At 39.4% G+C, this 24,062-nt stretch overlaps 3 protein-coding genes across 3 annotated transcripts in view; 1 reads left to right on the plus strand and 2 right to left on the minus strand.

Annotated features, from left to right (window-relative positions):
• Positions 1 to 7,045, minus strand: part of dnajb14 (DnaJ heat shock protein family (Hsp40) member B14) — a 10,838-nt gene extending 3,793 nt beyond the window's left edge. The window contains exons 1-2 of the mRNA XM_008287372.1: positions 6,876 to 7,045; positions 1,287 to 1,483 (exon numbers count right to left, since the gene is read on the minus strand). Of these exons, the coding sequence (XP_008285594.1) occupies positions 1,287 to 1,483; positions 6,876 to 7,008 (330 nt within the window). The 5' untranslated portion in view covers positions 7,009 to 7,045. The remainder of the gene's footprint in view (positions 1 to 1,286; positions 1,484 to 6,875) is intronic.
• A 1,406-nt stretch (positions 7,046 to 8,451) lies between these two features.
• Positions 8,452 to 15,831, minus strand: LOC103361331 (tetratricopeptide repeat protein 39B-like). The gene is made up of 18 exons (XM_008287384.1): positions 15,697 to 15,831; positions 14,602 to 14,633; positions 14,314 to 14,418; positions 13,241 to 13,372; positions 13,073 to 13,149; positions 12,597 to 12,726; positions 12,392 to 12,497; positions 12,112 to 12,177; positions 11,903 to 12,011; positions 11,711 to 11,778; positions 11,548 to 11,607; positions 11,274 to 11,435; positions 11,080 to 11,171; positions 10,871 to 10,991; positions 10,675 to 10,786; positions 10,464 to 10,581; positions 9,973 to 10,089; positions 8,452 to 9,018 (listed from the first exon to the last, which is right to left on the minus strand). The coding sequence occupies exons 1-18, from the start codon at positions 15,724 to 15,726 to the stop codon at positions 8,904 to 8,906; spliced, it is 1,752 nt and encodes a 583-aa protein (XP_008285606.1). The 5' UTR covers positions 15,727 to 15,831; the 3' UTR covers positions 8,452 to 8,903.
• A 2,337-nt stretch (positions 15,832 to 18,168) lies between these two features.
• On the plus strand, positions 18,169 to 24,062 carry snapc3 (small nuclear RNA activating complex, polypeptide 3). Its single transcript, XM_008287394.1, has 9 exons — positions 18,169 to 18,389; positions 19,777 to 19,860; positions 19,985 to 20,063; positions 20,244 to 20,348; positions 20,470 to 20,619; positions 20,791 to 20,873; positions 22,157 to 22,315; positions 23,544 to 23,651; positions 23,739 to 24,062. The coding sequence occupies exons 1-9, from the start codon at positions 18,169 to 18,171 to the stop codon at positions 23,884 to 23,886; spliced, it is 1,137 nt and encodes a 378-aa protein (XP_008285616.1). The 3' UTR covers positions 23,887 to 24,062.

Raw genomic sequence — 24,062 nt, forward strand, 5'->3', positions numbered from 1 at the left:
AGCAAGTGCATGTATATACCATCACAGAAGGCAACATATTAATGGCCTCAGTCAAACAGAGCAGAGACACTCAAGCACATCTCCCACAAAGAGTTAAGAGGTGTACAGAGCTTCTGTCGCCACATCAGCTATCATTGTAACCACTGTAGTTTATGAATTTGACATTTCAAAATTCATACAGGCAATACTAAGCATTTAGAAAAGACACTTGTCAGTATTATATCTTAAATATGCATTTGTCAGGATCTGGTGAGAGAGTTAACACTGTATATGCTGCGTTTAGCATGTTTTTTTGACAATCTACAAAGAAAAATCAACAACTCTTTCCATGGAAAGGTGAAATGAAGAGATCCATCAACCTTGTAAGTTATTATTAACTTAATGCCTGTTCACAGAGACATTTGTCATTAGGGCAGGCTATAATGTTAAACTCAGTATTACAAAATCAATGTTGTTTTTTTGATATTGGTATGCATCACACATTAACAGTCACATATAAAATAATCAATTCTGATGTCTAACTGAATGAAGTGTGTCCCACTGTTAGTCATATACCAGCTCCATCTCTATACACACATCGAAAAAAATAATCCAATAATCAATTTTACTGGTTTTGGATTGCAATTTGCTAGGATTTGGACAACATAATTTTAATTCAAAATATGACTTGATGAAATCATCATGATTTACCAAAAGCTGACAATACTAAGGTATTGCCCAACACTACCTAAAGGTAAACCATGACTGGAGTCAGACTATATTTTAAACATCAGCAAATTGCACAACCAGCCGTACATTTTCTTAGAAGACATGATGCAATGTTTTACCCACACAAGCTTCCCTACGAGATTTAAAGTCAGGGGAGAAGGGGGGGTTGCCTAAGTTTAACTTGTAGGACTGCATAACATTAAGCAGCATGTTTTTTTTTTTTAGAAATGGATAGAGTAACCATATGCAACTGTCTACGATCTGTAGTCCTATCTTGTGGTCTAAAATGAAAGCATGTCATGGTTACCTGGTATCTAGCTCACGCAGCTAAATATCTCTCACTCTCAGCCCTCATGGGAGACACATCAAGATGTAAAGGTTCCCATAGTGATAGCTGTGTGTGCACAACACTGCTGAGACAACAGTGTCCTCCTTTAGCCACAGATGAAAGGTTTAATCAAGTATGATGGGAACAGTAGTGCTGTCACAAGGCCAATTGTAGGAAAGCACTAAAATAGCCAACTGAAGTGGGACAGATTATAACACCAGCTAGGGGACAAAGAAATACAGGGGAAATTATATGAATCCCAAAATTCATACCTTTGCACGCCTTCAACCTGCTCTTTGTTGAAACCTTTCGAAGATTCGCCTCCTCCAGATTCTTGGCTTTCTCGTTCTGGCGGGGCACCACTACTTTCTGAGCGTTCTGTTGGTCTCCTGCGATGTGCACCGTTACCCGCTGAGCTCCCATTCTTTGTTAGTGCATCCAACAAAGCTAAAAAAAGAGAAAGAAGTTATAAGCTAAAGACAAATTAAATGACATATCTTTACGATCTGTTTTAAACAAATCTCCTATATTTACCTTGTTAGCATATACAGACAAGCTGGGAGCAGCTCAGGGTGAACTGATGCGTCAGCAAAACATTTGACTTTAAAGTGTGTGGCGTTAAGTGGTGTTGACATTGCAAATTTTAGCCAAATGAACCCCCTCCCCTACATCACCTCTCCATCCAGTCCAAGTGCGTAGAAAAACCTACAATGAACTTACTTCAACTTAAAAACATGAAAGGTCCTCTCTAGAGCCAGTGGTCGTGCTTGGCTACTAAAAGTTCCAGGTACTGTAGAAACCTGAGTACCTGGAACTCAGTTTCACTCCGATGAAATAGTTAAAATCCATGATTGTGTCTTTAAAACATTCCATCATAAACAAAATGACCAGTTATTGGAGTGAAACTGATCTACCTAAAAGTTCCAGGTACTGTAGAAACCCAAGTACCTGGAACTTTAAGGCCCAAGAAGTTTCTTTTTTTCCCCCAAGAAACTAAAAGGTTCTTAAGACCATTGGTTGTCTGGATTTGTTACCGCAACATAAAGACCCACAAATATTTGACTAATTTAGTCCACTGAAAGGTTTTTATTTATTTTTTAAAAACCTACAGCTGTTTTCATCATTTTTACAACTAAATGCTCAACTGCAGATCAGCAGACGGCTGGAACGCAGAAGACCATATCTTTGAGTAAAGATTATACACACAAATACATTACTAAACATATCCAAGTGCTGCTTTGGGATTTAAAAGCAAAATTCAATGCAATTGTGATACACTAATTACAAATGGACCTTTAAAAGTAACAAGAATGGGTGCATTTTGAGTCCCAGTTTGCCTTCTACAGTCAATACAAATATCATTTATACAATAAATGTTTTGGTACATTTAGTTGTCCACTCCCAACCTGGAGGTAACTAGCTGACTACAACCATCTTGATAGCAAGCAATGAAACTATGTTACATACAACTACACTCTCATTCTTGACAACTGGTATAATCTAAACTGCGGCACAACTCCATCACTGCAGCCATCAGGAAGACACTTTCAAACTATCTGATGTGACAATTATTTAAGTACAAAATGATGCCCCGGTGACAAGTAGGGAAGACACTGAATTCCTAAACATTCCTTTGAAATGTCCCCCATGTAATTCATATAAACAATGTTTATGTCACAGAGGCTTTGGGCTGACTTCTGGTTTTGTTAAAATCTTTATATTTACCCAGTTCCATCATTTTCAATGTCCTTCTTGTAGTCTTATTCTTGTAGATTAATCGTAACAACTGGACTTGCTTGAGCTCCTTGAAGATGTTTCACCTCTCATCCAAGAGGCTTCATCAGTTCTGACTGACCAGTTCGGAGTTCCAGATACTTCTATTCTTAAGGAGCCACCTGAGTTTCGTGAGTTTCAGTTGGGGGTTTGTTGCTTCTCCCTCTCATTATGCGAGTCGTTAGGACTCCCCCTGCCACAATGGGGTTCGATAGGGTTTTTTGTGGCTAGGTGTGAATGTGGTTTTATTGTCCTGGGGAGAGATCTTAAGACTGAATTGTAAACAGGTGAGAGGTGATGCGAGGATAAGAGGTGGGTTTTCTGATCTACAGAACACCTGGTCTGTGTGAGTGGGTTTTCTGATCTACAGAACACCCACTCACACAGACCAGTATTTGCTGTTTGACTCCCACCACCCACAGGAACACAAGCTGGGAGTAATAAGAACCTTACAACACCGGGCCCAGAACATGCCTACCAGGTCAGCAGGAAAGGATAAAGAACAAAAGCATATCAAAACAGCACTCAAAACCTATGGTTACCCAAGCTGGTCTTTCATCAAATCCTCTACAAAACCCAGAGATAGAGAGGAAAAGACCAAGAAACGAAACAACATAGTCACTTCCTATGTTGCAGGTGTTTCTGGAAAGCTCCGGAGGATTTTCAGCAAACAAACACAACATTCCAGTGCACTTTAAGCCCACCAACACCCTGAGACAGAAACCCTAAGGACAAGACACCAAGACAGAAACAAAGCAACGTTGGTGTACACAGTCCAGTGCAGCGAGGAATGCCAAGACCTGTACATCAGGGAGACAAAACAACTGCTCCACAAGCACATGGCTCAGCACTGAAGAGCCAACCCCCAAGACAGAACACAGCAGTCCACCTGCATCTTAAGGACAAAGGACACTCCTTTGAAGACAATTTTCAATTCAATTCAATTTTATTTGTATAGCGCATATTTACAACAAGTCATCTCAAAGGCAGAAACAGAAACACCCAACAATCCAAAACATTTGGATTCCCTGTAAGCTTCAGCAGTCCGAAAGCAGTCCGCAACAGTGGGAAGGAACCAAATCAAACCCCATTGTGGCAGGGGGAGTCCTAACGACTCACATAACAAGGGCAACATACCCCCAACTGAAACTCAGGTGTTAATGGCTCCTTAAGAATAGAAGTATCTGGAACTCCCAACTTGTCAGTCAGAACTGATGAAGCTTCTTGTATGAGAGGTGAAACGTCTTCAAGGAACTCAAGCAAGTCCAGTTGTTACGATTAATCTACGAGAATAACCATGACCTGGATGACTGAGAATCTTCACAGACTTTTTGTAGTCTTATGTTCAAGTCATATGTTGGTGCAAACATGCATGAAGAGACAGAAGAGCAACAGTGCAGCAGATTAATGATCTCTTATGCTGCCTTGAAAGTCGAGATGCTTTTAACTGGTATGTTTTGAAATGTTTATCAATGCATTATTCATTACAGTCCTCGTGAAACATAAGTGCAACCATTCCCTTCCCATCATCCCCTGTTCCCATACTTCTCTAGGCTACTTAATATGATGTAAACAGTGTATTGTTTAGTGTAACTATTACTACTATTCCACTTTGTATTTTAGTTGTGTGTTCACATTTTACAGCCTCCAATGTTGAATAGAGTTTTGAAGCTGCCACAACTTCATTTCCCTACAGTGGTTAGCACTCAGCTCTCACATCAAATACCTAAATGCTGCATTTTGACACAATATTATATGACAACTTTGTACAACATTCTTTCTTTAAAGTGAACTCACACAACAGACCGGAAATCCCTGGGTTACCCGTGACAGTCAATAACCAGCTTACTGATGCCAGATAACACAAACAAAGCACGGCAAATATGAACTTGCTTTGTGATACGGTCACAGCCCCCATATGGTTGCTTAGTGATACAGCTATGGCTAAACTGCCATTAACCAAGCTACAGGTTCTGCTTTGGCCTGCCCTCTCCTGAAAACAATTTATTTGGATGTGATGTCCTCAATAACAGTGTCAGTGGATGTTACACACTAGGTTACCTCACACGGCAAGATCCATCTACAGACTATGTTTGCACTCTTCCACTGCCCAGTAAACGTTCTCCATGCATCTCTGTTGAGCCTTCTGCACAAAAACTATGAACCAGTGCAGATTCAGGAGACTCATTTGTTTTACCTGACAGCAACATAAAGGCAATTGTTGCTGCAACAGTAAACGCAAGGCACTCAGGAACTTAAATCTTAACATCAACTTGTGTTCATGTTTAGTTCTTTTCCCCTCTCAATTTACTGTTACCATTTTCAACGCCTCTAAACTTGTTCAATAAAGACTCCTCTCACGTCATATTACAAATACTTCTGTCAACAATGCTATTTTCCCATCATTCCGTCCATTAGCAAGATACCCGTAAAGGTTTTAACAAACAAACTTCCTCCAATCATTTAGTATCTCAAACTAGAATCCAGATCATCAGGATTGAGAAGCAACAGTGTGCTTCTTCCACACCTTTCAGTCTATACTCTGTATATTTTCCTATATAGACGCATTTTACTCTTCAGTCAAACAGATTAAAGTCAATGGTTTTTCCCCTTACTTCTGAAAATGCCTGTATATAATGTTAGTTAGTTGGTGTTTACATTCCAGTACACATGTAGTGATGTGCATGTTGATTAAGGCTACAACTAAGAATTATTTTCAGTAATGATCAAACTGTTCATGACTTTCTCAATTTTGACTGTTTTGCATACATTCTGTCATAAATCAGTGAAAAATTATTTGCTATTTTTTTCACAGATCAATGTGATCATTTGAAAGACATCCAGAGATAATCAGTTTACAATCACATGACAAAAAAAGCATTATCAAATCCTCAGCCAGCAAGTATTCAAAGCATTTGCTTAAAAAACTTTTTGTCAGCTGACAAAATGATTCATTGTTGCAGCTCTTGTAGGATAATGACAATCCTTTCATCCATCTTTAAAGATTTGCTTAAAACCCCAAAACAGGATCTGCTGAATTAGTTAGTTCAACTTAATTACTAATGGATGGCCCTATCTGTACCCTTAGGTGCCACTTAGTTGTTTAAAGGTCCAGTGCTGGCCTGCAGGTCATCCAAGCTACCAGGTCCCTGCAGACTGTGTGGAAACAGCCATTAATGCTGAAACCCTCACACACACAGGCACATAATTATGCAGTCAAAGTTTCACAGTTGGGCATTTCAACTAACAAGTTATAATTTAACACCTGAGGAGTTACTGATCTTCAATGTGCAAGTTTGTGTATCTGGCATGTAATCACTCACAGTACTACAAACTTCTCAGCTATAATCCAAAGCCAGTCAGTGCACAGAGAGGTGCGTGTCCTGGATGAGCCTTTACGTCGAGGATCTCTCCGGCCAATCATTCAATTAAGGGATTGACAGTCGGTTATGTGGCCTGGACAGCGTGGACACATTGCCCTACGTCCCTGCACTACACCACAATCCCTACACAACCACGGAGAAGCTTTATTAACGCGGGTCAAAAGTTGTTAATTGAAGTGAAAGTGAAATTACAGGTAAATAATGCTTCAAAGTCCAGGTAGCTTATCATAATCGACGGATGGGATTGTGAATGAATGACGGCTTGACTGAGGATTTTTGCTAACACCTTGTATTAGTTGGTTATTGTTATCCTGAAAACCAACAGGATAACAGTCCACTAAACTTGACCATGTAACTATAACCTTCATTTATTAGCTGCTAAGTCCACTACGGGGAGGCGCAGGCTAGGTTAGCTCTCAGGCCCACAACTTGGCTAACTCGGATACGTGTCACTAAATTCACTGTCTTCAAGCCAATACTCATTTTAGACTAATGTTAGACAGTCGTACAAACATGTGTGCCTGTTATGTATGTAACACATGACCTGCCGTGAACTTAAACCGTGTCCGACGTTAGCAAACGCCAGCTTCGTGCTAACACCTGATAATTTACAGTCTAAACGCAACTATGCTAGGCTAGCTCCGTCCGGCTAAACACAGCGGTCAGCCGCGGACAGCCTTTACCTTTGGCTCTGGCAGTTGGGAACAGCTTCTCTGCTTTGTTGAGAAACTTGAGCGCTTTCTCCTTATCTCCGGCTTCGAAGGCTTTCGTCGCTATATTTATACATTTCTCTGCTTCGTCTCTGTTCCCTTCCATCTTCTTTCCTCTTCCTCCCCCAGCAAGTCAGCTGAGCGGCTCACCACACCACGTGGTCCGCAGCACTGACAGCAGCGACAGCGGCTGGACGTCTGTAGTATGGGACTGCATGCACTGTAAACCCGGATAAGTTGATTGTCCTTAAATCATTTGAGTCAAGTGATTTCATTACATTACCCTCAATTCCCAGTTAGTTCCCCTAAATTCCCATTAATTCCCATTATTCCCATGTAAAGTTTCCAATATGGAATATTGCAAAATTCCCCAGCTTAACTTCCCATGGAAATTTACCGGAAATTGTCCGCCCCTTTGCAACCCTAGTTCTGTTATACTGTATACCTTAGCAATATGTCTATATGGTGTATGTAGAAGCATGTTGGGTGAGGGAGTGTGTAGGGATACTGTGCATGTACTTGTTAGGTGATGTCATTGTGTATTTTCTTTTGCATTTAATGCCTATTTTTGAGACAAAAATGTGCTAAGTCTGTTGCCAGAGTTAATTGTCAATTATATACTATCTGTTCCTGTATGGGGAAATGTACTAAGTTTGCCATGTACCAAGCCTTTGAAAAGTTCAATAAAAACTTGATTTTAAAAAAAGATGATTTTTTGAATCAAGGCTCATTTGGAACATGAACATTAATTTATCACGCAGTGCTGCCTTTTGGTAAAACCTTTCAAAAGGAACTGTATCGTTGGACAAATGTGGTTATTTTAATAATGTGCTAACATTAAAATACCTTACAAGTTATGTCATCAATAAATACAGGATGTTATTTGATATTTATTTTGTATTTTCTTATTTTATAGATTTAATAGAGCAGTTTCATGAGGCAGTTTTTATTCAGTACTTAGTCTTCACATGTACAGGTGATTATATTCTTTGGTAGACTGAAGCCATATTTATTCATGTATAAGCTTTCACTGGGGTTTGTTCACCAGTTTCCTGCTGCTCATATATTCTGAAAGATGTTGGTTGAGTGAAATGATTTTATCATCTTGTGATACTTTATGTGTATAAATTGGTCTTTGTTCTTGATCCTACATTGCATTTTTTATGTTTGAGTGTGCATGTTGTGCCTAAAGAAGGGAATTATGTTTGGAAATACAACTATTATGTGTATTTATTCATCTTTTATAAAGACAATTTAAACTTTCTTCACAACTGCACATTCTGTCTGTTTTCAGGGGGCAGATCTTGGGCATTTTTTGTGTAAAAGTTTATGGTGAACTGAAAGTGTTATTTCAGTCATGAGAAAGATTAGAAATAGCAAGTTTGTGCCAATTCAAGCACAGGTTGGACAGTCCTCCTCCTCTGGATTACAAACTAGCATGTCTAGAAAGTGCTGAATTGTTTTCTGCTCTTTTACGTGGAGATCTCAGACCTTCACATGCTCATGAGCCGAGCAGCAAGAACTTGAGTAAAAATCAGACAAACATTGCTGAGTTGTATTGTTTTTACTGATGCCACACAGAAAAAGTTATTTACAAGAACACTGTTAGCTGTGGACTGAACTCCACTAAGAGAAAGTTTATACAAACATCAACATTTTTATTATATTAAAATATTTAATCTCGTCGATAACAGCAAGTAACTGTCACAAACTTGTCATTTTACAGATTTCAAAGGAAATAATGTGTTGAGTAAAATCAATTCCATAACATTCTTTCTACTTGATTAATGTATTTAATGTAAGTCCTGCTTAACTCTTCATCCACAACATTCTCGCTTGAGATTTACATCTCTCTGGTTCTAACCAGCTCTACAATCATTCAATGGAAATAGCAAAGTCATGTTACAGTAATTCATTGCAGCCAGCTGAAGCTACTACAGTAATACAGTCGCGTGACCTCGTGTTGGGTTCTACCCTCTTTTCTGTCAAGTTTCCGACCTTTTAAGCTGACGTACGTGAAGGAGGAAGTTTGGCTGCAAAGGTGCCCATGGTGTTGAGCGCTGCATGGATGCGGAAGTGCAGCCTGGACTCCATGTTGTAGTCTTTGTAGTTCGTCCTGCAAATTAGATCACAGATTAGCTGTTTGTGTAATATTGCAGTATAAATGCTATTCAAACCAAGAGGTGGCTGCTATTGTTCACATCTGCTGGGTTGTTTGGTTCCATTTGAGCACAATATCTTCTCTTGATGCAACTCCCAAATTATGAGGTATTTTGCTTCATATAAATAAAGTCCATTTTTTTTCCTCATTGTTTTTGGGGGGCTGCAAGGTGGCTCGGTGGTTAGCACCGTTGCCTCGCGGCAAGAAGGTCGCCAGTGAGGACACCCGGGATCTTTCTGCGTGGAGTTTGCATGTTCTCCCCGTGCAGCGTGGGTTCTCTCCGGGTTCTCCGGCTTCCTCCCACACAGTCCAAAAACATGTTGAGGTTAATTGGTGATTCTAAATTGTCTGCAGGTGTGAATGTGAGTGTGCTTGGTTGTCTGTCTCTAAGTGTAGCCCTGTGATAGACTGGTGACCTGTCCAGGGTGTCTCCTGCCTTCACCCTAAGTCAGCTGGGATAGACTCCAGCCCCCCGGATCCTAGTGAGGATTAAGTGGTGTATGGATAATGGATGGATGGATTTCTGCTGGTACACATTGTAAAACTTCTGCTGTAATCTTAATGTCATGGGGAAACAATGTGTTGTTAATAGTACAGGAGAACCAACTATATTTGCAGGTACATAGACGCAACTTAAAGAGCTGCAGGTGAGTGCAAATAATTCATCTAAAACAGTACTAGGATTATATGTATAAACAGCGAATGTGAGCTGGGTCACTTCTTCAACAAGCAACAGTGCAGGACAAAACAAGTTAATGTTTTTCAGTTAGATAAGGAGACTTTAGCAGAAAAGCTAAATATTGGGAATACACTTGGCATGCAAGCCTATGCTAAGCTTTGTATAGATAACAGATGGATGGATTGTTTTGGAATATAATCTAGGAATGTGGATAGGTTGAAAACACTTACTTGGCATTTTCAATCACGGTGATGGCCTTGCTGATGTCACCTTTCTGCTTGTACAAAAGGCCCAGCTCATACATGGTGAACGGCACCAGATAGTTGTCGTGCTTTATTTTACTTTCACTGCAAAAAAAATATATATATTAAAAAAAACACAGTTCTCATTTTCGTGGGTCTATTCAGGGATGTTCAACATATTATGATTGTATCCAAATTTTACTTCAGCACCAACATACCACACAGAGTCACATTCATTCACAGTCACATTCATTTTTTTACCCTGCAACTTGCATTTTTACTTGAACATTTGAGATATTAATTTGATTATCCCTTACAAAAGTAACACTTCTACTAAAATCCTTTTTGTTCTGTTCTAAAGCGATGCTCCCAAGTAACATTTTCGGAGGACTTCATAGAACTTTGTTGGAATTTGTGCTGCAGACTTCAACTCAGATGTTGCATGTGTGTGTGTTGCAGTGGCCTGAAGACGACCTCACCTGGAAATGACGTGATTGAAGCAGATCTCAGCCTGAACCAGACGCCCCAGCTCTCTTAGACACAGACCCTTCAACAGCTGGACAACGCACTGGTCATCCAGGTGATACTCTGATGGGTCTGCAAATATATACAACAAGCTGTTAGTTTCACTTTGATACTGAAGAAAATAAATAAAAATTCAGTATTGTGAAATACTGCAGTTTGTCTCACTTGGATCATTTTGGAGCTGCTCCTCTGCTTTCTCCAAAGTTGCCAAGATGCCTTCAGTAAGCCTCGGTCTTTTGCCTACCACTGTGAAGCCATTCCACACGTACATCATTTCCTGCCGGACAAGATGGTTGTCATTCTCAATTGGACAAAAAAAAGAACTTGTCGGTTCTCAGAAAGAGTGTTTGTGTGCTCTCACCAGCGCCGGTACGACTATCTTGACAGGGTTAGAGGAAGCGTATCTCTGAGCCTTCTTTGCTGCAAACTTCTCTGTTGGAATCGACTTCCCAGCAATTCTCAGTCTGAGACTATCCACCTCCCTACAAACCACGTGTTTCACAGTTACTTTTATTAATCAGTTTAGCTGTAGAATAGACGTGATGAGCAAATGTTCTTTCCACAACACACCTGAATAATTCCACCACATTCTCTCTCAGTTTAGTCACTTCTTCCTCTGGGAGCATGCTCAAGATGGCAGCTTTCTGATACACATAGATGGCCTACGAGAAAGGAGACGTCAGTTTGTTTTAATTTAAATACTGTGTAGAGGAGTCACACAATTGAATATATGGCACAGAGGGAGAGAAGGTGACGGTAGATACCTGGGACCACTTGCTCTCCTTGCAGAGCAGGTCGGCATATCGATAAGCTTCTCTCCAATTCTGTTCGAAGGAGTAGGCCCACATCAGCTCCCAGTAACACAGGTGGTGAATCTGACGCCACTCTTCCTGCGAGGCGATGCACGCCAGGAACTTCTCCTGGGCCTGCAGGGACGAGCCCAGATTCACTGACTTTCAGTTTTGTTTTGCTGCAACAACTACATGAGCAGCATTGCTGTAAACACATACTGTACAGTTAGACATGAGCAGGACTCACAAAGGTGAAGTTTCCTTTGAGCACAGCAATTCTTGCGGTGTAGAAAAGAATGAGGGCTCCCTGTGGAATAAATCATTTTAATTATTTAAGTGTCATACAGTCTCCCTGAGGGGGGCAATAAAACAGGAATGTATACAACAGTGAGTAAAAAACATCTGCTCACATTAGGGAACTTTTGCTTGTAGGGTTCCAGCAGAGATTCAGCCTCAGTGAGGTTTCCATCTCCAGTACCTTAGGAAAGAATCAGACCGAGAGAAATCAGTTTCAGATCAGAAAGGGGAAAAAAAACCCTTTATGGTTAAATAAGGGATTTAAATCTAAAATTAAATGAGGTCTGACACCAGAGACTGCTCACCAAGTATCACTGTGATGTAGAGCTGATACATCAGCAGAGTCAGGGTGCTGAGGATGGAGCGCAGGCTGCTGCTAGCGGCTCCCTCCCTCAGCTCTGACAAACCAACCTCCTGTAAGATAGCCAGCAAATAATTCATTAAATATACAATAAACATTACTACACTATAGTGAAGCATCAGGTCTGTGTCTGTATATAGTGACATCACTGACCCTGTCTCCAGAGAAGCCCAGAAACTCCATCAGTCTGAGGACTCTGGCTGGAAGCAGAGACAGCATCTGGAAACAAAAACACACAGTTGGTTTGGCTTCCTTCATTAGGATACAGCTTATGTGCTCATCGGGTGTATGGAAGTAGAGTCTTTTACTTCAATGACACTGTAAATAAATTGCGCTAGTAGAAGTGTGGATTCATTTATTTATGAAATAATCTACAGGAAAGTTGCTTAGCTTTAATATTTTTGCATAAATGCATGTATTCTACATTTCTCACCAGATTAAAAGAACCGATGCCCATGCTGACCCCGCCCCTGAAATGAATGTGTGTGCTCTTCTGATTGTCCTCGTCTTTCGTGTTAATTGCCATCAACTGACAGTTCCTGGTTCGGAGAGACAGCATTTTAAAATACACCCGAGGTCACCTAAATTTGATTATTTCTTTCCATTTTTACATTCTGTTCAAGACAACTTTCACTTACTTGAAAATCTGGTAACTGTTTCGGATTCTCATCCCTCCTTTGATGAAGCCAATTATACTTTCATCCAGGAATGTGAGAGCAGCCTTTTGCAGCAAAACCTCAGCATAGCACAGCTCTGCGTGCATCTCTTCTGTTAATGAAAAATGTAACAGAAACATTAAAAAAATAAATATATAAAATAGTCAAAAGTGTAAAAAATGGCTGAATCAACAATTCAGAGTTGCATATATAGTGTTAGACATCCTGCATGCTGACATAAATATTATAGGCCACAACAAATTGCATTTTGTAGTGTTAAAAAAACGATGATCTTGTAGGAGATTGTGCTCATATCTGTTTGGTTCAATCATTTCTATCTAAACAGGAGGTCATTGTCCAGTTTGTCATTCACATTCCCTTAATTTCATATGTGTTAATATAATGACCAAGGACATATATTTACTACATGCAGTCAACAGATGCACTAGTTTACCCACCTTCTGTCAGATTTTCAACTGGTTGTCTGTACCACAGGTTGGCCAAGCTCTCCATTAGTCCAGTTTTCTTCCGTAGTCTGTCATAACAGACACATTGTAAATAGTCACAAACTACCAAAAACATCTTAAAGGTACCACTTTCTGTAATTATTAACTGTCAATCCATACCCCTGGCAGGTCTGCAGGGATTCTCCCAGCGATGTCATGGCAGCATCCATGTCCTTCGGATCAAAGGTCATTCCTGCCTGCATCACCAAGATGCTGCTGTAGCCCATTGCATGGTACATACTCTGATCCTTCCTAAATGACAGAAATGGAGCAAACGTGTTTTAAAGCAAAGTGCAAATGCTCAGTGTTTGATGTATTAATTATGATGGTCTGTATGAGAGTACTGTAGTTAGGATTCGAGCACTGAAAATGCAAGGAACCTCTTGGAATCCTTCTGGTGATCATTGTTATTTTTCGCAAAAAAGATACGCATTTAGAGGGCCTAAACATGTTCAAAAACTAACCAGAATTTTTACACACATCCAAACTGGTGAAAAATGCGATATTTTAGGGGATTTTTATAAAAATGGATCCATAGCGCCCCCTAGAGAATCTCAATGGAATTCCACCAAAACTACGTTTGGCCTTCACCTTCGAACTTTGGTAGGCATAGCCTATGCCGCATAGGTATCACTTCAGGATGCACAAAAAAACCCAACAGCCCAGACCCTAAATCCAAGAGGACGTTTTGAATAAAAGGCAAGATTTTAAGCGATTTTTGCTTATTTTCGGCCATTTTCAAAATCTATCTCCTCCAAAGGGGAAAGTCCCACAGACAGGTTTGGCCTGCATGTACTACAGGGCTTGGTGATTAAAAGTTTTTTTTTTTTTTAACTCTCCACAAATGCCGCACATTTTGACAATTTGCCACAAAATGGGATGTGTTGTGTAACTGTCCTGTACGTGCTCTCATCTGTCTGAAACTTGACAATCTTGATTAGAGTCCCAGCCAAAAAAAGATTCCACCACACACATGCCACCTCAACTCATCAACAAGAAGGTGTTAATTGATTCACTATGTGTTCCGATCTGCCTGAAATTTTTGTTTGATCAGTCACCCAAGGCAAGATTTCGCCACACCCTGACGCGCATGCGCCGAGGACCCGCCCATCACTGTTTGCAGCTTTAATTCTTCTTATTATTATGGAAATAAAAGAAACGCTTAAATTGGCACCAGAGCACCAGTGACTTACCAGGGTTTTAAAAGAGCCAATGCATCTGCAAACCTGTTGTTCAGGAAAAGGTCAAGGGCAGCAGAGCAGTCCTTCAGAGCTGTCTCTAAATTTGTTGCAGGTGATCTAGATTAAGAGAGTGACAAATTAATATTCAGCAGCTAAATCACAAAAGACAAATACATTTTTTAAAACATTCTTGAGTTGGATTACAGGAGTCTGTTTTAATTATATGTCTGATTATGTTGTTTATGAGCACATATTCCTGAACACATTTCAAAATAATTGCTGCATCATGGTTTTACTTACAATGCATGCTTACTGGAATTGTTCAAGTCCAGCTGAAAGAAAGAACAGAAAAACGGAAACTTCACATCAAATCTTCCAAAACATGTAAATGAGCTTTTGTTTGTTTGTTTGTTTGAAGTAGGTCATCGCTAGAACCAGAGCTCTGTGAGAGTACTGTACATTGTGGTTCGGCACATATCACAGTTTGCTGATCTAGGCTATAGATGGGGAAAATTTGATGTCACGGTTTTGGTTTTCTTTCTGTCGTTTCATTCATTGATCCATTCTGTCTGGGGTTTGTGATCCCGTCACACACTCTCGTGCCTCCTCAGCTCAGCCGCTCCCACGTCCGTCATCACCTCATGTGCCCTAATCCTGCTCACTCACCTGGCCTCCAGCAATTCCCGCGTCCCGCTGCCGGATTGTAAATTTCCAGCATTCAGTTTCAGATCGCTTTGTTTTGTTTGGTCGTTTGCCAAGCTATTCCCATCTTGTACCTGCCTTTTGGCCAGTACTTAGAGGCTAAAGCTAATTTTCTTTCCACATTTAGTCCCTCGTTGGGCCCTCATCTCCCTTTCTAACACATGGAAATGTTTTGTTGGATTACCAGATGGGGCTGATTGAAATCTCCTCGATCATAAGGTTCAGTGCCAGTGCGTTTTTACGCAGCGCCTCTAAACCAAATGATTTTTTTGGTGTTGCTTTGATGTCGTTCGCGGTCATGCCTGAGGTAAAGGTGTACAACAAACTCTTCTAAACTTCACTTAGTATTTTGATGCCAAGAATATTCATTTTATTAAAGTTAACATTTTGTCTAGTGCGCAGTGCAATCGCTCACAAAAGTGTGTGTTACACAAGCTACACGTCATCCAGACAATTTCTTCTTCTTTTTTCTTCTTTTTTTTAGGGGGGCGGTCTATTTTAATGACAATAATGTAATTTTCTAAATATTGTCATAACAACAGTCCAAAATAATGTTAAAGTTGAAAGCACATAAGCCCAGAAACCTTGGAAGTCTTCACTACAGCACCATATTTTACGCACGACATAACAACAATAAAAACAGCTTAAAAATGGACTAAATAAATTAATCAAAGAAGCTGCAACGAAACCTACCTGCTGTAGTGAATTGCCTTTCGTCTCCATTTGATGCTGGGAGAGAAGTACCAAGCGATGGCTAAAGAAGAGATTGGAAGTCTTTCCTTGTCAGAAATCAGCAGACATCGTGTAGCCTCTCTCGATATTTATAAGGTAAGAAGGCGGGTGTCGTAAAACCAGCCCTCAAATTTGCTTCTCTGTCACAGGAAATCACTGCGTCCCAAGGTTGGATAATTCCCCCCTCCTCCTCCTCCTCCTGGATCACAGTTGCTGCTATTCAGTTTTACAAAGAAACAACATATCTCGGCTAATTCTGAACGTTTTCATTAACCAAAAAGTCGGTGCAGCTGAGACTGAAAATTACACGGTTTAATTTCGTTCTTTCTTTTTTTTTTTTTTTTTTAAATGGATGTGTGTATAAAATTGTTTCTAGCTGAACAAATGTCAGGATCTTGTTAGTTCATGGAGTTAAAAATCTAATACAAAGCTACGAATTGGCACGCTGCCTGACGTAAACTGCTCGGTGATTATAGCAGACACCAGACGCCAGGTGTGGCGGATGTTTCTTTTTATGAGGGTAGAAAAGGTGCGAACCTTAAACCGCAGTACAGCAACATAAAGAAAAACTGCATGCATGCATGAAGACCATAAAAAACTGGAGTTTTATTTATTTATTTATTTATTTTTACACATCAGTATTCTAGCACAAGGATCAAAAGCAGAAGAAGCCTAGTTTGAGGGATACTTTAAACTACATACTGGATTGTTAAATCTGATGTAACAAGGAACATTTTCCTAGCTATTTGTCTGCTTTATACAGTCCTGGTTTAGTCCAGTGGTTCCAACCTGAGAGCTGGACCTCTTTTAATATAAATCTGAGGGGCCATGAAATAAGGAAGAAAACTTATTGAAAATAAATAAATAAATACAATTAATGCACAAATTTGTATCTATATTCTCTTGTACTTTTATGTTTTGACCCTAAATTTGACCTTTTTCAATTCAGTTAAATTCTATTTATGTAGCACCAATTCTCAGCATGTCATCTCACAGCACTTGACATTGTAAGGTGAAATGTAACCAGTCCAAAGTTTCCTTTGGAGCTCTTTTTTGATCCTACAACAGTTATTTAAAAAAGTCACCAAAACCGTTTAAAAAAAAAAACAAAACAAAACAAACTTGATATCAAATGATGGGTCTTATCTAGATGCAATTTTTTTGGTCAACTTAGTCTTTAATTGTCCATCATTTTTTCTATAAACTTTTTAATGGAATATCTTGATTTGAAAAATAACTAAGCTGAAGCTGTGGGTAAATGCAGTGCTGTGAAAAAGAGGCATGAAATACTATAAAACAAAAATACTAAGTAAATTGCAAGTTACTCAGAACTGTGCGAAATTGTGGAGTATTATGAAATACCAAAAGTTATTTAAGGACAAGTTCCTCAATATAGTTCTTGTCCAGAATACTTCAGCTCAACCATACAGCACTAGGGCCATGTTAACTCAGATCTAGTTACCATTTCTGGTTATCTGCATGCATGTGATTCCCTGGCCTGAGCAATTATTCCCGGTGGTTTTGTGATTTCTCCTGCTGCACCACACTCTACTCATTCAACCTTTAGAGAGTGGATCGGATGATGTTATATAACCGTGCAACGACTTCAAGTAAAGCAATTCATGGCTGGTTGAATATGAAAGCAAAAAAAATAAAAAATATCTTTTTGATCAGCTTTCATCATTGTGAAAAAAGTCATTTTGTAATTTGACTCATATGTTTTACTACAGTTTCCACTTCGGTCCATTAGGTTTTATCTTTAAACAACAGCTGCATTGACTTTCTTGTCCACAACAGCATGATTGTAAGATTCCGAGTTGAGGTAAACTGTACATTTAAAAATGAATAGAAAAAGAAATTCTTCCAATACTTAACTTTGTCAAGCTCCACCTGTGCGTACAGGCTTTTTCCAGTCGCAGTAAGTTAAATCAGTCTTCTAATGCCTTATATCTGGTGGAAATGTCATTCATAAATCATGTTATCATTGCCTCTATTTATAATATGGAAATGAATATTTTCACGAATGAACTCACTTGATATTTACTGTATGGCCTGTAGTCTCTTTTAACGAAGTAGTGCTGCAATGAAGACTGGTAAAAAATAAAACTTTGAAATGCGAAAATGTACACCATATATGCAACAATGCCCTTTTTGTAAAAAAAAAATAAATAAATAAATCAGCAATCCTTGTTTGTTACTTCAAAAATATGAATTATGAGCTCATTAAACCACTGAATCTATCGTGGAAAAACGTAATTGGATTCATGTATATATATATATATATCAGTGTCACATGGTGCCTGAATTTTGCATTTTTCTTTGCATAAATAAAATCACAAATTGTCACAAAAATATAAATATTAACATAAAACCTATACCCACGTAAAACTACATCTTCCATAACCCTCTGCGCATGCGTGCTTTACAAGAAAGATGGCGGCGGCAGAACCAAACGCGAACATCCCAGATTATGAGCATACCGAGGTGAACACCAAACCGTTTCATATCGACTCCTTCAGACAGGAGTGGCTGAACAGACTGAAGCCGAGTAGCTACTCTTTCCAACAGCAGGACGAGGACACGTTTCATGCTAACTTTGCCGAAGAGATGGGGGTCCGAGCGGAGACCATGGCGGAGCTCAAGTCCGTCTGCAGGTAGTCACAGCGACGTTAGCCCGACGTCGGAGCAGCTAACATCCAGAAACACCGTTTAAACACAGTGGCGTGCGTTTGTGTCCCATATAAATGTTTGTTGTCAAGTTTAGCTTTCCCCCAGGGTGCTCAATGACTTTGTTTCCCCGTCATTCTGTATGGGAAAGTGTTCACTTGAGTATAAACAAAACTGGACTCGAGCTAGTTAAAATATAATTCGCTGGAAAGGGCTAAGTAGTATTAAACATACGACGAAAAAAATACAGTAGTAAAGACTCAAGTACGTAGCCTTTACTTTACTTTTGTAGCTTTAGGTGCACATACAATACAAGACAATGCTATACTATGAAATACAACAGGGGATGGTCAAACATGTACAAAAAAACAGCAGCAAAATAAACCATTGGATTCAAGGGACATGCAACCAAACAGATACATGTAAACACATCTGTTCAAGCAAAGGGGTGTGAAAAGTCACCAAAAAAATGTGAAAAATGGCCTGTATACTTTCCCCAAACCCAAGCTGACGTCTCAACATGTTTTGTTTTGCCTAAACAACAGACCAAAAGCCACAACTGAATATTAAGGACGCTGGCAGATACACACATGCAAATTTGAGAAGCTGAAACCAGAGAATCCACTTATTTTCACTGAGGAAATGACTACCAGATCAATATGCAACCCTTGTGCGGCGTCTCCATTTAACTTTTACGTCAAGCACAGATCAGCCACAACCTTATACAGGTGAAAACAGGTGACATGAGTAACACTGATCATTTTGTGTCTATGCAAAGTTCTGCTGGGAAATCTCGGGTCGAGCCTACAGGATCCAAAGGATTCACTGCAGAAAGTCCTGGTGCAAGACACCACAGGACACTCCCAGAGGTCCTGTGTCCATGCCCCAATGGGTCAGCGCTGCTTTTCTGGCACAAGGGGGACGTACATAATGTTAGGCAGGGGGTTTTAATGTTGTGGCTGATTGGTGTGGTTATCTAATGGTGTTGTACATTTATTGAACAGGACACAGAGTGTGCTCATGCAGCCATGTTCATGTTCAGTCATCTGCACAAAGGTCAGGCTGTAAATACACTGTTTGTTGTGAAGTTAACAGTACACCACCTAAATAAACTGGGTAACAAAGTTAGGTACTAAACTAATTTAGATTTTTTTTTTAAACAACCAATTCCTTGCAAGGTTTGAGCTGCAAGTAAAAACTTAAGAAGGCCAACATAAAAAACAAAAGGTGAACACAAGGCGTGTCATTTTTGATACTGGTACAGCATTCATCTGTTTTAAAACTCTATTTAGACAAGTTGTTCTTTGATTCCTTTTGACCACTGCTGTTAGATGTTGAAAAATAATCACGTTACTTTGTTTTTGTTTTTTTAAGTATTGAATCTCTTCGTTGCCATCCTAAAGATCAGAAGCCTAACATGGAAGTTGTACCTCCAGACCCGACACTGAAAACATTAATGTATGTATCCTCGCTTTAGCTAATACAGATTATGCTGTGTCTTTGATTTACCAGTGGTATAACACAATTTTAATTCAATGTGATGTGCATTTTATGCATTGTGTTTTTTTTCTTTTCTTGACAGACAAAGGAAAAAGAGACAAGATCACAGAGCTTCTCTGAAAATCACCAAGAACAGACATGACCTCTATGCAGATGAACTGGTAGGTGAATTGGAGTATTGCTATATTTATTCTTCTTTGTAAACTGTGTAATTTATTATTGTAGACCCATCCTATTTCCAGAACAGATTTGTCACAGTTTATCAGAGGAGATGCCAGATATCTGTAGTTGTACCTGCTGCGTATCTCAGTGTGGTACATTATTTTCTGTGTGATATTCAGGAGCGTGTAACCGTTGGGAAGAAACCGGAAGAAATTACTGACATTGTCCCGGAAGGGGAAGTCATTCTCGTCATCAACGTCTACTACCCAGCCGTTGCTGACAAAGTAAGAACTCATCTTTGTTTTTTACAGAGTGCTAAACCTCTCCAGATTTCTCACACTTAAGCAGACATGTTTCCTCAATGTTATCTTCCGTGGAACTGACTTTCCTATCAATGTCACCCAGTTTGCCTACACCAGACCCCACATGACTCTGCAGATGACGGGTTCCCACAGCTTGGCGGAGCTCAGGGATGCCATTTGCTGTTCCAGTGACTTACAAGTGTGTGGAGAGTTCAGCAATACGCCAGACGTGGCTCCAGCCTTCATCAGCAAAGTAAGCACAATTTCACTGTAGATGCAAAGTGTTCTGCAAGACCAGGACAGAATGACTTGGCTTCGCTCTATATTCACATTTGGCTGTTTCTGCACATTCATTATAACTGTACTCTCATTTAAGATATTAATATACACAGGAAAATTAATATTTTAATGTGTTCTGTTTCAGGATCATTACAAATCCGCTTTCTTCTTCTTTGAAGGAGTTTTCTACAATGATTGCCGATTTCCTGAGTGCCAGGACATCAGCGTGTAAGTGTTACCTCCTGATTGAGAAGCTTTAAAGTCAGACAATGATAGTGTTCCATGTTCAGTAAAAAGACTGAAATCAACACTAATTTTATGTTCAGAAACGTCTGAAAACACATCAGGGAACTCCAGCTTTTCACTGACTGGCGTGTTCCTTCATTACATCAACAACATGTTCAGTGTAGTTTAATCCCATATCAATATGCTGTAAATACTTACAAATGCAGCAGTTGTGTATGCACTTATGGATTCCCTAACAAATATAATTTATATCTAAGATCTGTGTAACCCTACATTGCCCAGCAAATTCAATATGTTGCAATCTATGTTTAAAAATCAACATCTTTACTGGAAATTGGAGTTCACAGCCAAAGAAAGGGTAGGGATGTTGAAAAATTCTGAACGACAGTCTTAACACGTCACTTGTTTGGGTAATTCCACGAGAATGGTGAAAAGTATCACCACCCTCATCTTTGACATCTTAGTTTGGTATAAGTCATGATGGAACTGCTGTCATCTTGTTTTTTTTTCTCCATATGGCAGTATTTAAAGGCCTAATTGAGTCCAGATGAATGTGTAAAATGAATCTGGACAACTTTTAAACATTTCCATGGAGAAAATCTTGAACCTCTGAACTGTCTTAAAAAACCTTATCAGTCAGTAGCAGTAACTGGTCATAATCGATATGCAGAAATAGAATATCTTAAAAGGTTATACTATAGGTCAGGCCATTGATTCTGTAGACACTAGGTCTAGAAATGGATTTCATGATTTGCTAAATACTATAAAAGTAGCACATTTATTTAATACTACTGTGGTGCCATTATTATCACAGTAGCTTATTTAATCAATTAAAGGTTGCAGCATGTTCAAGAACCTTCATCAGTACATTTATGGAGCTCTTGTGATTCCTCATCAGATCTTTACATTGTGCACATTTATTGAAAGCAGGCCAGAGAGGCGGCTAGAAATATTTGTGGCAGAAAATTGCACTTGCCCTCGTCCCATTCCTACCCTGAAATACCCTATAAGCTTCCAGTGTTGTACAGTTAATATGGCAGTGTGACAACAGAGCAACCAAAAAATATCTCAGGCGTACAGTTGTATTCATTACATTTAAATCCACAATCACAGCCATTATATATGTGATCTACTGAAACTCTCTGTTCATGAAAGTGCATTTGAGTCCTCTGTATGTTGAGTCTTGTTAACAGATGAACATGATGCTATCATTAACTGTAGTCTAAGTACATTTTGTAATCTATTTGCTGTTGTTTTTGATACAGAACCACTGTTGAATGGTTAAAGGCCAATAACTTCCCACCCTGCACGCAGGCCAAGATGGAGGACACACGGTTTACAGATCTGAAAGTGAAAGTGGGATACCCGTACCTTTACTGTCATCAGGGAGACTGTGAACATCTCATCATCATCACAGACATCAGGTTCGTGCTTCTTCTTTTATAATCCACTACACGTCTTTTTTGAAGGTGAAATATAACCATATTAGAGCTGGACCAATAGTGGATTTTTGGGGCTAAAATTTTGATATTGATATTGTTTATTTAGAGTTGTATTAAAAAGGAACATGATAGGGTAATTGGTTTTGGATTTTGCAGCAATGGGTTACACAAACTAGCTTGCAACTTACCATGAAGACACACCATCTCCTCAGCTGTGATATGTACTCTGCTACATGTGCTGCAGACAGCTGAGAGTATTATAAACAATGGGGTCGGTGATGCTCCACTGGACAAACTTTAAGATGTGTGTCTAAATTACCCCAGGCATTTTTTTTTTCAGTTTCATTTTCTGTAAAACGAAGTATTCAGACAACATGTTCAATGACACCAAAATACGTGTAACAGGCCAATATCAGCGGATACTATCTTCCACCCGATATGTCAGACGGCTCTAGTCGGTATCATACATTACAATACATGTGGCTATTAACCAAAACAAATGACAAGGATTGATTTATCTAAAAATGAATAAAATCTGCAGATTTTGTTGTCTACTGTGTATCTTAGCTAAAGTAATGCCTTCTTGTTGCTTGTTTTTCCCAGTTAACAGTGTAAAACCTGAATATATTCAGATGACAGGCTTATAAATCAGAGACGACGAGCACGTTTTAAAGTCGGAGCCAGCAAATGTTTCATAACGTTTGAAATAATTATTATGGTTTTATCAAATTGAGTTTTCTTTAAAGTACAAATTTGCCACATCAAAATAGCCGTGCAGGTCAAGGTCATTTGACCTCTTGCGCTTGTTGTAGGTTAGAAGCATGCTTGCTTGAAAAACAAAAAGCCACAATGAAACCCTGCAGTATATCTTGCTCCCGAAGCAAACTGATTCAGGTGGTTTTGCCAACATTTGGGTGCTGCTTCAAGATGCCATTAGAATGTCTGTAATAGTACTACGAGCTTTTGAAATAAAGCACCTCATTGTCCTGCAGGATAGGATGCCTCTCACAAGACTTTGAAGCTAATTTAGGTATTTTAGCATTTTTTGGAGTGTAAATGTCTTTGAGCTGATTGTTTTTTTTGCCGTACGCATGGTAACCACACATGAAAGCAGCTCTTAATATTAAGAATGTGTGTCAAATCAACATTCATATTACTTAGGTTCTAAGAATTGATCCTCATCCTCGTCATCGCTCTTTTTGTATTACAGACTGGCCCATAAGACCGACTGCCTCGACCGGGCGCTGTATCCACTTCTCACGCACAAGCACAGAATTACTACTGAGAAGTGTGCCGTGTGCCACCTTTTCATTGGCAGGTGTGTTAATACAAGGAGTTACATAAACAGAATGACAGCTTTTGGTTTCTTTAAAACTGACACTCATTTGTCATCTGACCTTTCCAGATGGTTTACAACTAATGACGAGTTTGCGCCCAGTGATCCATGTCTCTTCTGTGACAAATGCTTCCGGATGCTGCACTACGACCCTGAAGGCAACAAACTGGGAGATTTCTTGGCCTACCCCTACGTGGATCGTGGTGCATTTAACTAAAGCTTTTCTTTGGTGAACAGAAAACTTAGATGGCGCTTTATTGCTGTATAATACAGTTAAATGTTCTTTATTTCAGAAATAAATGTTTCAACACTTGTATATTTGAAAAAATGTTTATGTTGTGGTTTTACAATACTTTCATTGTTGAAATAAACAGTAACATTTACTGAAGAAAA

The sequence above is a fragment of the Stegastes partitus genome, unplaced genomic scaffold, assembly GCF_000690725.1.
Source record: "Stegastes partitus isolate 25-593 unplaced genomic scaffold, Stegastes_partitus-1.0.2 Scaffold11, whole genome shotgun sequence".
Lineage (NCBI taxonomy): Eukaryota > Metazoa > Chordata > Actinopteri > Pomacentridae > Stegastes > Stegastes partitus.